The 14,902-nt window shown below is 33.8% G+C and overlaps 1 protein-coding gene across 1 annotated transcript in view; it reads right to left on the reverse strand.

Annotated features, from left to right (window-relative positions):
• The window catches only part of LOC150086470 (golgin subfamily A member 1-like), a 222,044-nt gene that overhangs the window by 25,771 nt on the left and 181,371 nt on the right, over positions 1 to 14,902 (reverse strand). Inside the window, exons 16-18 of the mRNA XM_090371410.1 lie at positions 12,383 to 12,543; positions 6,435 to 6,545; positions 3,520 to 3,792 (exon numbers count right to left, since the gene is read on the reverse strand). Of these exons, the coding sequence (XP_090227536.1) occupies positions 3,520 to 3,792; positions 6,435 to 6,545; positions 12,383 to 12,543 (545 nt within the window). The remainder of the gene's footprint in view (positions 1 to 3,519; positions 3,793 to 6,434; positions 6,546 to 12,382; positions 12,544 to 14,902) is intronic.

Raw genomic sequence — 14,902 nt, forward strand, 5'->3', positions numbered from 1 at the left:
TACCCTGACTTCTAATCTCTCTTGGCACAAGAACATTACAAATATTGCTGCCTCTGCATCTAAAAAACTTGGTTTTCTCTTTCGCTCTCGGCGTTACTTTTCTTCCAAACAGCTGCTCACTCTGTATAAATCGCAAATCTTCCCTGCCATGGAATATTGTTCCCACATCTGGGGTGGTGCCCCCAAAACCTTTCTCAGGCTTCTTGATTCCATTCAGAAGAGGGCAGTTAGGTTAATTAATGATTCATCTCTAACAGAGTCTCTCCACTCGCTGTCTCATAGACGTACTGTTTCTGCTGCATGCCTCTTCTACAGATACTTCCATGGGCACTGTTCTTCTGAATTGGCTTCTATAATTCCCGCTCTCTCTTTCAAAACAGTCCGAACACGTGCCGCCACCGGCCAACATCCATTTACTGTCCAACTTCAAACTCACAGAAACAACTTTTCATCTTCCTCGTTTATTCATTCAACTGCCATTTTCTGGAACAACCTTCCTTCATACATATTTCCTGAAAATTGCAGTCTACAGAAGTTCAAGTCCAATGTCAACAAATACCTTCTTTCATCTTCTCAACCTCCAACCCAAGCACGGTACTTAGTACTATAGGTTCTAATACCTCTCGTGTTTGGGGTTTATATATAAAAAAAAAAAAAAAAAAAAAAGAAGTTGATAGCTTAAATGAATTCAAGGAAGAATTAGATAGACTATTGGAGGTAATGGACAGGCAAAATGGGAAGTGTCTTTTTTTTTTTCTTCCTTTTTTTTTTGGATGATGCTGTATAAGCTTGCTTTCTTGCATCATTTACCAATACTAATACTAATTCCAGTTAAAAAACAGCAAACTTGAAGCTACAGCCATCCTGAGGAGAGCACTGGAAGAAACTGGTGCAAATAACTGTGAATACAGACTGTTATATTAAATTGAAAAATCTATAGACTTTGTAGTGATAATTCAAAGCAATCTAAAATAAGTGACTAAGTATGTATATTAACTAAGCTGTATAGGTGACCCCCGCTTAATGCTGATAATTCATTCTGGAAAAACAGAGCGCTAAGTGAGTGCTGCATTCCCATAAGGTGACATATGTATTTGTGAGTTGGTCGGTGCCATAGGATATTTCCTAATCAGTAATAAATGGTAGTGAAAAGATGCACAAATGTCAGTCAAAATATTTAATATTCAAATATTTGTACACAAAATATTCTGCATTACATACATATATAATTATGTGGTAACTACTTACGTATCAAAATTAAACTTAAAATTCCAATTAAAATCATGAATTTAATTGATCTAAATTGATTTTAATAGATTTAATTTAATTGATGAATTTAATCATGAAAAATGTGTCGATTTTGAGTTGAACTTTGGCCCTCTTTCAATAAACTGAAAGGGGTATTAATTTTAAATCCCTCGCAACATTACCACCTAACAATAAAGTCAACCGATCCTTCGCCGCTTTGAAACCTGGCATATTTTTTTCTTCTTTCAATATGAAACTTATTTTAGGCATTTGTTTCCATAAAAGTTCTGCTTCATCTATGTTAAAAACTTATTGAGAAGTGTAACATATAATACCTCTCTTCAATAATTTTAAAAAGTTCTTCTTTGAAAGTTTCGGCTCCTTGATCTGCACTTGCTGCTTCTCCCTGGATTTTAAATCTATTCAACCTGCCCTTACCAGTTTTAAATGGTTCCACATTTTTTTTTTAGGCGAGTTTTCTTCAGATCATCATATTGGCTAATCTCTTTCTCTCTTTATTTTATTTTTTTTTTTTTTAATATTTAACATAATCGAATTTTGCATTGGATATTATTTTTAATAAAATTAGTTAAAGTCTTTCCATTTCAATCCTAATAGCCAGCCTAGCCCTACTTGCTTGCAGTGGAACAGCTATCTTTCCCGCTGCTAAAATTAATTCTTTATTTTTTTTATAATCGTTCTTACACTTAAACTTGCAAGTCCTAAATTATGGCACACATCCGCTTGTCGTTGACCAGAATCGATAGCTTCAAAATGTCTAATTTAATTTTTAAATTCAGTCTTTTTCTTATATTTATAGTCTTCGTACTGCATCCAGACGTTGCTTTTTCATTCTTATCCGCCATTATTAACTCTTCAAAAATGTAACTGCGTTGGTTGCATTAATTATGATACAATGTTCGAGTAAACTGTCTGTTACGCACAATGTCTAATACTGTATTGAGTGATGATTAGTCTTTGGATAAATGCATATAACGCAAATATTACAAGCAATATACTTGATAATTTTTTAAAATGTTGATCTCGGAACTATGTAACAAGTCACTGTACTACATTAAATGGGTGCCTTCGTAGCCAGGTGGGAAGAAGCAGCAGTGCATAGCACACGCTTCTTGATTAGACCGGGGTTCGAGCCCATCACCACCAAATACGGAGGATGTGGAACGGTCAGGAAATGACCACCGCATATTCCCGGAGCAATATGGCCTTAGTTGCTAATGCTCCTAAAAAAAAAAAAAAACAAATAACAAATAACCAAATAACTACATTAAATTAGCGTGCGAGAAAATTTCACTGAGCGTGGGAAACGTTTTAATGCTGTTTTGCTATTCATTTTCAAGCTATCGACTCAATCAAATGAAACGATTTCATTAAATATGCCAAAAACGCAATCTGTAAAAGAGCGTTATAGTGATCTGTGACAGCGTTATAGTCAGATACAGGTTATAATATAAGAACAGCGTTATAACGAATCAGTGTAAAGCGAACCGCGTTATAATGGGGGCCTGCTGTATATGTAAATTTATATTTTTATTTTTCTAGCTTGTGAATAATATTCCTCCAATTTTTGCTTATCAGAATCAGTTTAATAGAATCAAAATTCAATTCATAAACATGATCACATTAACTGTACTTTAATTTGACTGTCCACAATTTCTTTGAAAAAGTCATCAATTAAAATGAAATTGTCATAATATTTCTGAAAATCCATTCAAACCATTAAAAAGAAATAAAGAAAATATTAAATTCAAGGATTAGAAAAGAGTTAATGCTCTACTGTAAAATAGTCAGATTTGTAGTGTGAAGATGCAGCATTTCTTTCATGAAGTAATGACAATCATACAAAATGTACGAAGCAAAATCAGCAACTAGCCACACAATATGCTGGAGTTCAAGAACAAATCGGGATGTTACATGATCGCTTCCACTGCACATGCGTAAAGGCCGATAAGGCAAAAAAAGCGATAAAATTAACCAAAGCAATGATTAGAATAAATGCTGTATTTTCTATGCATTCATATACATCTAATCAGGACTTCATAAAAGTGATAACATTATCTGTGATTACAATAAGTGGTGTGCACTGTATATTGATATATCAATACTAAAAAAGGGTACTGAACTAAAATACCAAAAAAGGGAATAATAAATGTTTCCTTTTTAATACCTAATAAATAGACAATTAATACAAAAATAAAACTTTTTTCATTTTTATCTTTAGGATTTTTCTGATTTCATATTACCACTCACCTCATACTCTCTGCTTGTCATAAATTTGAAGACAACGTGTTTCAAGTATTTGAAATTTATGTCTTCTTCACTAATGCGCTCAGAATGATTACAATTTCTAGAGGATAGGCTATCTTTTCCCTGAGCAAAAGTTTGTACTATTTTGAGTTCTGCCGGGTGCATGCTTTCATTTAGATCTATAGCTTGTAATCCATCTTGTCCAGTATAAACCTTAAATTCCCTCTGCAAAGTCTTTTTCATATCATTTAACCTCTGTTGCTGCAATTTCACAATCTAAAAACATAAAACATTTACTTATCACATTCATCAAATCTATTTGTTTCAGATCAAAAGGAATAAAAATTACTTGTAAAAAGATTCATACTGTCTTAAGAAGTGAGGTTGCATTTTGACATACCAAATTTAAGTGTGCAATATTTGTGTAACACTAAGTCTGGATAAAACAGACTGAAATTTTACCAGATGCTGGAACAAAAACTTACAACATTTTACAGGCACATTATTTTCTACAGTGCAGTCTGTTTCATCCAGTTTCTGGGATCATGCTAGATAACCAGTGAATATCTCATCTACTCAAGGAATCTGGCATCTGTGGGCATAAATTACAAAAAAAAAAAAAAAAAACTAAGCATCTCTATAAAGAGCAATTCCTAATAAATATATTCCTTTTGGGACATCAGAGCATTTATGCACAATGGCATGTGTGGAGATCACATAATCAAATTGTATGTAATGAGATATGAAACATGGCATAAGTTCATAATATCACTACAGCTCTGTCTCAATATTCACTGTGATTATACACAATATCTCCAGTGGCTACGCAGGTAAAACTCTACTAGGTTTAGGACTACAGCCTTCTATAAAAGCCAATCCACTGCTATAAAAGGTACTGAGTGAACTGTATGTACATATGATCACCAAGAAAAGTGGTACTAAGGATGCATGAACCATACAACCATGTGCCTTTCCCATGACTTTAAGTAGTTGTGCAGAGGAAATGTAAGTAAACTTCATCTATAAAATGATCAGGCAGTGTGTAGAAACCAATCAGATAATTAACCAGGAGATTATCACATATACCAATGGTCAAGTAGCATGTATAAATCAATTAGATATTTAACCAAGGGATTAGCAGCATACCAATGATATCATATTGCCAGTATCTTGTGGCACAAATTGATTCCTTTGCTTGGGCATGGGGATTACATAAAAGTAATCTCTACACCTGGGACAAAGGAATTACATAAACTATTTCAGTTTATGTTCCAAACTAACTGTATAAGTCTGGGTGACAAAGTACCTTTTTATCTATCAACCTTTACTTAGAATTTGTTGCTATCTCTATCCAATTAGGTAAAAGACACTGACCTATTATAAATGCACCTTTTGAATTCTAAGTAATCTCACTTGTTCCTAACAGGCTTGCAGGATGGAATCATATGAAACTGAATCAAAAGCTCTCACTCATAATCCATGCTAAACATGATAGCATTTGAAATGCATTGGCTTTTTCAATTATTAGGATATGCAGATGGTTTATTATAGAATAATCATTCCTGAATCCAGCTTGCACTCTCTTAGAAAAATTTTATCAAAAAAGTTTGTGTACGCCTAAGAAAGTATTCATATTAGCAGTGGCAAGTGATGCAAGAAAGCAAGCTTATACAGCATCAGTCAAAAAAAAAAAAAAAAAAAAATCATCATCATCACCTGTCCATTCCCTCTAATAATAGTCTGTCCTTGAATTTATCAGTGTGCCCCTAGTTTCACAACACCACAAGAAAGCCTGTTCCAACAATCAACTACTGTTTGACTGTTGGCTGAAGTTGAATGTTCTAGCTGACAAAATTCCTATCTCAATTCGAATTCATGCCTGCTCATGTGTGTAGCCTGAGTAAGATGAAGAATGCCAACAGCACTGGGCTTACTCAATCCATTCAAAGCCTTAAACACCTTGATCAGATTTCCTCACAGGTGCTTAGTCTCCAGATGCTGCAATTTGCAGAACTGATGCCTTTCTTGCTAAGGGCATCCTTCTGTCCACTCACTAATCTTGTTGCTCTTCTTTGTTCCAACAGGTCTACATCCTTCCTAAAATTAATCTTCCAGCCCTGTATGTGGTATTCAAAATGTAGCCTAACCATTGCCTAAAATAATAGATTTTAAAAAACTTCAAGAAAATTTTTTAATAATATTAATAATGGAAATTAATAATTATTAGTCTCAAACTTTTTTTAAGGCAAGAGGTATTTATATTTTTTATTTCAACATTACAGAATTACCAACACCTAGCATCTCTCTCAATGCAGGTTCTGCTAATCCACTGAGAACCAATAACCATCAAATCAAGAGGCTTTTACTTCAAAAATCAATACACAGCTGTCAGGGTGGTGGTGCTTGATTATAAACAACAAACAAATATACTTCTAAACAGTTGCTGTTTATTCATAATGTGAAGGTGAGGCAATTTTGATTGTGTATAAAAGGGCATCGCATTATAAAAGACCAATGCCACTGCAATTTTTTTTTATTGGTGTACATTAAAGTTTGAATTAGCCTATAAAAAAAAAAGGTGCTCTCCAATTGAGATTCTTACAAGGATGATTAATCATCTTAAATTTCAATTAGCATAGAAATGAGCTGTTTTAGGAATTTTATATAAAATGAATTGGTTATATGCAAACATATTTTTATATATATATATATATATATATTTTTTTTTTATCAAATTAACACTTATGTAATATAAACTATTAGTTTCATCAGCAGAATTTTCATTTAACTAATAATTTCATCAAAAGAATATCACTTTAAGTAGTACTTTTTTTTTTTTTTTTTAAATTATTTACTGAAGGACAGTAAAAAAAAAAAAAAAAAAAAAAAAGAGAGAAAGAAAGAAAGAAAAAACTTGCCTTATTTTTCTCTGAAAGCTGAATTTCTAACTCCACAATGGTTGATTGCAGCTGTGCTACACAGGAAGCAATCTCACAATTTTCATCTGATAATTTTAACACCTCTTCTGTCTGAATAAAGTTATCAAATTATTCAAAACTAGTTTTGCTATTTCTGCACATATTAAAAAATATGCCGATAACTAAATTTTTAATAAACTAATGCCTTAGACTTTTGAGTTGATACTGTAGGGTTTTATGTAAACTGTCATATACAAGCCATAAAAACAACGTAAAGAATTTTTATGAAATAAGTACAGGAACTCCCTGACTTACATAATATTCGACTTATGGAAATTCGATTTTACGTAAGTTTTGTCGACTGGTGCAAACTGAAAAAAAATATATGGAAAGGTATTTTGCATCTGTGGGCATAAATTGAGGTATTGTGAAAATATCATAATGTGAACCAAATAAGTGTTTTATTTTATTTATTATTTTTTTTTTAATTTGTTTGAAGCCCTTTGAAGTTGAAAATTTCACTATATTACTAAGCTAATTATCTCTCTAAAAGGTCATTTTTATAATGGAAATTGCACTACCCTTTCATCGTTATCATATGTTCTGTTACAAGAATCAATTTTGAATGCCTTTGTGATATTTTTCTAAAACACATTTCTGGAGGTCATGACCATAAAACAATAATTTTCCAGATAAACCAGAAAATTTATTTTCTGGTTTATTTGGCTTTTCTTTTAGCATAATCTATTATAAACGGGTAGCAAACTCAATTTCATTGCATTTGTGATAATACTGATAACTGGAATTCTGTGGGTTTTTAAGTTACGGTATTATGGTGAAATGAGTTCCTCTTCACTGAAATCTTCAATCATATAAAAAACAAATAAATTTTCAGAATCTTCTCTTCATTCCTATTTACTTATTACAGTGTTGAAGGGAAAGGAACCAAAGGAAAGTGAAAATGGTGGCAGTGCTAGGAAACAAAACAAAATTGATTTAGAAATGAAGATGATTAAGTAAGAAGCAGGACAAAGTTTATCATCTATTGCATGGGAATTAGGTCTCGCTACTTCAACAGTGAATGCTATTTCAAAGGACAGTACATGTAAAACGATCAACAGTGTTCGGGTGCTATATAGAAGTTTGAAAAGCTATTAATAATATGGATGGAAAATCAGATTCAGAAGCGAGTGCCCCTGAGTCTAATGACCATTCAAGCAAAAGCAACAAGTATTTATGAAGATATTATGGATAAGTATGGCAAACCCCAAGCCAAGTTCATGGCAAGCAACAGGTGGTTTAATAGGTTCAAGCATCACACTGGTTTCCACAATGTTAAAGTATGCGGTGAAGTTAACAGTGCCGATTCTGCAGCTGCAAAGAATTGAAGGTAGCAAATTCTTAACATTGACGAGACCGTTCTGTATTGGAAAAAAATGCCAGATCGAACATACACTGCCAAAGAGGAAAAGACAATGCCAGGTTTCAAGGTTTCAAAAGATAGAGCCACACTCTTGCTTGGGGCTAATATAAGGGCCTCGTGCATTTAAAGGCATCAATAAAGCCATCCTGCCCGTGCATTTCCAATCGAACCAGAGAGCATGGATGACAATAGCTCTCTTTAAGGATTGATTTAAATGCTGCTTCATTCCTGAGGTTGAAAAATATTGTAAAGACAACGACATTCCTTTCAAGATTTTGCTTCTATCAGATAATGCTTCTGGACATCCTACGCATCTAGATGATTTCAATTCAAACGTGAGGTTGTTGTTGTTTGGTTTTTAGGAGCATTAGCAACTAAGGCCATATTGCTCTGGGAATATGCAGTGGTCATTCCCTTGACCTTTCCGCATCCTCCGTTTTTGGTGGTGATGGGCTCAAACCCCGGTCTAATCAAGAAGCGTGTGCTACGCACTGCTGCTCCTTCCCACCTGGCTACGGAGGCGCCTTCAAACGTGAGGATCATATTTCTACCACCAAACATGACTTCACTCATCCAACCTATGGATCAGGGTATTATTTCGAATAACACCCTGATCCACACCGAACGTACATTTGCTCGGGCATTGTCTGCAGTAGACGACGAGAAAAATTTTATGTTAAGAGACTTTTGGAAATCTTACAATATTTACCATGCCATCTTAAATATTAATAAGGCCTCGGCAGAAATTACTAAAAGTTGTTTAAATGGCACATGGAAGAAAATATGCCCGCAGCATGTAAAAGGCTTCGAAGGATTTGAAAAGGACTAATCATATGAAGAGGTTACAGATAAGATTGCAAAGGTTGCAGAGCTACTTCTGCTGGAGGTTTAATGCCAAAGATGTGGAGGAGTTAATAGAGGAAGAAGAGAAGGAATTATCTAACAAAGAACTTACTGACTTGCAGGCAGCAATAATGAAAGAAGAAAATGCTGATGAAGCTCATGATGAACCAAATGAGCAGCTGAGACGCTACATCAACAGAGAGATGGCAATGGCAAGGTTTGAGAAGATGGATCCTGACATTGAATGATTCTTAAAAGTTAACAGAGGGGTGAATGATATGCTTGCTTGTTACAAAGAAATCTAAGATGAAAAGAAAAAGACACTGTCCAGTCATCCATTAATATGTTCTTTCGTAAGGTTGAGTGGCCAACCCCTTCTAAATCTCCACAGCTTTTGACCTCTGCAGCGGCATACATATCAGCTGAAGATGTCAATTCTGGAAACGATGCTCGAGAGGTAAAACTTATGAAGTTATGCCTGTCTCCTCTCTTTTTTTGTAATTTTATAAGTTTGAAATTTTTTAAATTGCACTCTTTTGTAATGTTTCCTGCGCATGAGATAAAAAATTGAATAAATGCAATAAATAATTCTATTTACATGTTTGTCGAACATTTCTTTTTTGATTCAAGCAATTCAGCGAGCATGGTTGCGAGTGCTGCACAAGCATTTAGGGAAATTCCGACTTATGCAAAATCTGACTTATGTAGAGTTCCACAGAATGTAACCCTTATGTAAATCGGGGAGTGTTGTAATTCATAATAATAAAAAAACATTTTAACTATTAAATCAACATTTAATAAATCTGGCGTGGTTACCTCTTCCTATCCCAAATATCCCATAACACTCTCTTTCTCTCTCTCTCCTGTCCCAATACACTATTTTTACTGATAATTATTATTTTTTTTTTCTGACAGAATCTCAATTACTGGTTGTCTCAACTGTCCTAATTATTTACTGTATGATTCCTTTCACTTCAAAGATGGTGCTTGTGCATATGACAACTCTGATATTCCCTGTAAAAGACTTAGAAATTTGGAATCTCTTTTAAATCTTCTCTGGCATAAAATCTCTCCACCTCATTCTGTAAAATTCATATGCTGCCTCTATCATTCTCCCAAATCCAATAATCACTTGGAACTCCGAAACTCAACTATCTCCAATCCAAATTTCCTAACAGTGAGGTAATTTTCCTCAGTGATTTTAATATTCACAACTTCAACTGGCCTCTGTAGTCTAGTCACATGGTCCCAGCTTGGCAGGATGCTGAAACATTTGCAATTACTAATGACCTCACACAGATTGTCAATTTACCTACCAGGATACCAGACAATCCTTAACCACACATCCAATGCTCTTGACCTATTTCTCATGAACAACCATTCAAAGTACACAGTTGAGCTGAGTGATCCTCTTGATATCTCAGATCACAACGTCACTTCTCCAATGGAGCCTTTCCCTTGTGGCCATTACCAGCCTTATTTTGCTTTTTGCAATTGGGTATCCAATTTTCTCCTTGACCACTCACTAAGGCTAATGGAAGATGGCTCGTATCTTCTGATTTTTCCACTAATGGTGATGTTCCCCAAGGTTCAGTTCTTTCTCCCGCACTTTTCCTCTTGTATATTTATGACCTTCTTCCAGTTACTGGAGATCCTATCCATAGTCTTGCTAATTACAGCACAGCATTCCAGTTTGAAAAACCTTGCCCTGCATAAACAGATATGCACCCCACATTCCTTAAATGCTGATCTCCAGGTAATTCTTTTCCAATGGGGAAAAGATAACTTCAATCCTTCTAAAACTCAGTTGTGCCATATATTTTGTAAAAAAGGAGTCTACTGCTCCTATGCTTATCTTTGATGAGACTCTGATCTCTAGACAAGATCACATATCTTTATTAGGGATTACCCTAACTTCTAATCTCTCTTGGCATAAGCATATCACTAATATTGCTTTCTCTGATTCTAAAAAAATTGGGTTTTCTCTTTTGCTCTCTATGTAACTTTTCTTCTAAACAACTTCTCGCTCTGTACAAATCTCAAATCTGCCCTGCCATGGAATATTGTTCCCATATACTTTGTATAGGGTTTGTTTGTTTGTTATTTGGTTTTTAGGAGCATTAGCAACTAAAGCCATATTGCTCCGGGATATGCGGTGGTCATTCCCTGACCTTTCCACATCCTCCGTATTTGGTGGTGACGGGCTCGAACCCCGGTCTAATCAAGAAGCGTGTGCTATGCACTGCTGCTCCTTCCTACCTGGCTACGGAGGCGCCATATATAGGGTAGTGCATAGACATTGACATTCTGTTTCTGCTGCATGCCTTTTTTACAGATACTGCCATGGGCACTGTTCTTTTGAATTGGCTTCTGTGATGTCCCTTCTCTCTTCAAAACAAGTCTGAACACATGCTGCAACCAATCAGCATTCTTTTACTGTCCAACTTCAAACTCACTGAACTAACTTTTCTTCTTGTTGTTTATTCCTTCAACTTTCCTGAAAAATACAATCTACAGAAATTCAAGTGTAATGTCAACAAATATCTTCACTCTTCTAAAACTCCAAACCATACACAGTACTAAGTACTATAGGTTCTACAGCCTTTTGTGTTTGGGGTTTTCATACAAAACAAATTTAATTTTAAAGTTTTATCAAACACATGCATAGAAGTATCCAGCCATCTTTAAAATTTTCCCTGAAGTTCACTTTTGCTAGTCCTATATCTGATTTGGAATGTTGCTGATATACAAAACTACCAGAAACACACCATTAAAATAGCACATGACCTCGGTTTGCCACACACCTAATTACTCTACCCCCTACACTTCAGACAAAGTCAACTGAGAATTAATGTCAATTACAGAACAGTCTTAGCACTCAGACAGCTCCATAAAAAATTAATATACACACACATTGGCAGAATATCTCTGCACCACTTGTAGCAACCTTCACTCTTATGACACTAAGTCCTTCAGAGGGCCATTTCAGGCCAAATAAAGTAACAGCATAAGTAAAAGCTTTCATTAATAATCACTGCCTTTATATAAAGCTTATTTTTTCTACCCTGAATTGTACTTTATTCTAATCAATTACTGATCCAGTCCTCTGTGGTATAATTTTTTTTAACTTGTCATTTGGAAAGGTTTGGTTTAAAATCCCCTCTCCAACTGAAAATAATTCCTTTTTGTTTAGGGTTGCAGTTAGCTAGTCTGAGGCAGAGGAGCAGAGTTTCCCTGCTTATTATACTGTGTATGTGAATATTTTAATGATGTGTTTAAACATGATATAAACATAATCAACAAAATGACCATTTTTTAAAAAATGTTCAGCAGTTAACACATGGTTAAAATATCACATGAATACTAATTGTAACAATTTTTCTTCATCCTTCCACTTCTCAAAAACAAAGATATTATTTTATTGTATTTACAAAATAACACATACACAAAAAGGTCAAATTATGGGCCTATTGCGATAGTGTTAAACTTTGTACTTTTAGTAGATATTTCCAAATTATGCAAATCAAATTAATTTGTTGGAAAAAAAAAAAGACTGTTCTGATTTTTCAATGCAAGCTAATTTTACTTCTGCAGTAAACTAATAAAAAAAAAAAAAAAGAATTAAGAAATATTCTTATGCAAAACAAAGCATATATTTTTGACGGTTGATTGTAACACATACTTTATCTTCCATTTTTAAGAGCTGATCAGAGAGCTCTAGAATCTTCTTTTCTGATTCGTCACGTTCTTTGTCCTGAGATGTTTTTTCTTCTTTGAGTTCCTGCCTTACTAACTCAAGCTGCTGGAATAGCTCTGCATTACGTACCAACAAATTGTCCTTCTCTGAAATTAAAACAAATTTAATTGATTAAAGTGCCATAATACACATAAATATGCAACATATTAAGTATAATTAAGCAAAGGAAAAATAAAGCGCAAAATAAATTATAGCATGTTTTACACTGGTTGTTAAAATTAAAAAAAGTAGCCAGTGTTATGAAATCATAGGTACAATAAAGATTACATCAAAATAACAAATGGTAATTAACTAAAAATGAAAACTAATTCATTACAAACATTATTAATCAAACTATCAAAATGCAACAAAATTCATAATTCACAAGAATCACAAAATTTCATTGCATAAATAGTATTTTATTTTCACATATTCAGAATTTCAAAAAAAATATATTAGATAGTATGAATCAGAGCTGTAATACTCAATATGTTCTACGTTGGTAATAATATTAGTAAAATAATAAGAGGAGTTTACCTCAATATAGAACACTTCCGTATGATACCCTCCAGAAATGAAAACGGAAAAAAACGAAAAAAATCAACTTACCAGTACATTAGAGTAAAATATAAATAATTAAATAATCAATTTAACACAATTAAAAATCAAATTAACGCAATTAAAAGAATCTAACGAAAATATTCAAAACGATTTTCCTTCCTGAAGCTGACAACGCTTTTCGACCATATGTCGAAAAGCGCTGTCGACATATGGTCGAAAAGCATTGTCAGCTTCAGGAAGGAAAATCGTTTTGAATATTTTCGTTAGATTCTTTTAATTGCGTTAATTTGATTTTTAATTGTGTTAAATTGATTATTTATATTTTACTCTAATGTACCGGTAAGTTGTCGATTTTTTCGTTTTTTCCGTTTTAATTTCTGGAGGGTATCATACGGAAGTGTTCTACGTACTATATTGAGGTAAACTCCTCTTATTATTTTACTAATAAAAATATATATATATTTATGATAAATATACTTTACTTGTAATACCATACAACAGTTAAAAAGAAGAAACATATTGTCTTCATTATACCATTAACTTATCAGCAATAATTCCTTGTAACAAACAAGTATTAACAGGGAAAATAAACTCTGTCTGTATGTGATCTAAATCACATAACAAAAGGAGGTCCAAATTGTTTGGAGAGGAACCTCATTGTAAAATTCCAAGCACAAAATGTTTTTCATATATCATATGCGTTTCTCTGTGAATCTAGAGTTCTTTAGATTCTTCTTGTTAAGAATCATATTACCATGCACTACTCTTTCACTGGTGCATGCATAATTGCAAGTATGTCAGTGACATACATTAAAATGTAATTGAAGGAATTAAGCTTGAAGAGTTGAGGATGCAATTTGTCAGTTGCTATTGCACAGACTTCTACACAAGTTCTTTGATGTGTAGAGTGCTGGTCACTTTTAATTTTACTGACTATTAAAAATGTCAACTTTCTAAAATTTAAAAAAAAAATTATTTCCTTTTCTTTAATTTAATTTTTTCTAGCTCTGGATAACCAAATTTAGAAATATTGTATATAACTATAAGAACCTTCCCCCCCCCCCGGAAAATCTTACCTAAAATTTCTCTACATCTTATGGATCCAAAAGAACACTAGGTGCATACAGTAATGACAAAGCATCTAGGTGGCCTCCTGAAAAAAACTACCACTGTAGTGTGCAACCAGTTCAGATCAAATGCAACAAAAAGAACAATTGCCGAATTAAATATGGAGTTTAGATGCTTCTTAATTAGACTGGGGTTCGAGCCCGTGACCACCAAATATGGAGGAAGCGGAAAGGTCAGGGAATGACCACTGCATATCCCCGGCGCAATATGGCCTTAGTTGCTAATGCTCCTAAAAACCAAATAACAACAGCAATTCCAGGAGATCCAACTGCAGCTATTGAACATCCCAACTAACAATCCCTTTAAAGCATTCGAGCATGAGGAATGAACCAAATCAGTATTTAACACCAACAGGATGAATAAAGCAAACCAAAATTTCCACAAACGTGTGATGCCCACAATGGCACTCTCAAAAAAAAGCGAGATGGTACTAATGATCAATACATGCTCCATTCTATGCTGATATTTTGTTAGTATGCACTTGTGAATTTGTTTCACTTGTGAAAGGTTATGCATAATAAAATAATTTTTTTCCAAAATTTGCAAGCTAAAATTAGTAAACTAACTACTCTAAAACTAATAGAATACTTAGTAAACTAAATGTATTTTCCTGATCATAGTAGGCTAGGCATCAGTATTTAGTATTAGTAATGGCCACATAGTGCAAGGAAGCCTAATTTGAAACAAAATCTGAATCAAATTCACTATTCAGTGAAATTTCTCATTTTAAAAAGCAATGAAACACATAAAACACCTTGATCAACCTTATATATGTCA

The sequence above is a fragment of the Mastigoproctus giganteus genome, chromosome 4, assembly GCF_048544385.1.
Source record: "Mastigoproctus giganteus isolate SK-2022 chromosome 4, ASM4854438v1, whole genome shotgun sequence".
Classification (NCBI taxonomy): Eukaryota; Metazoa; Arthropoda; class Arachnida; order Uropygi; family Thelyphonidae; genus Mastigoproctus; species Mastigoproctus giganteus.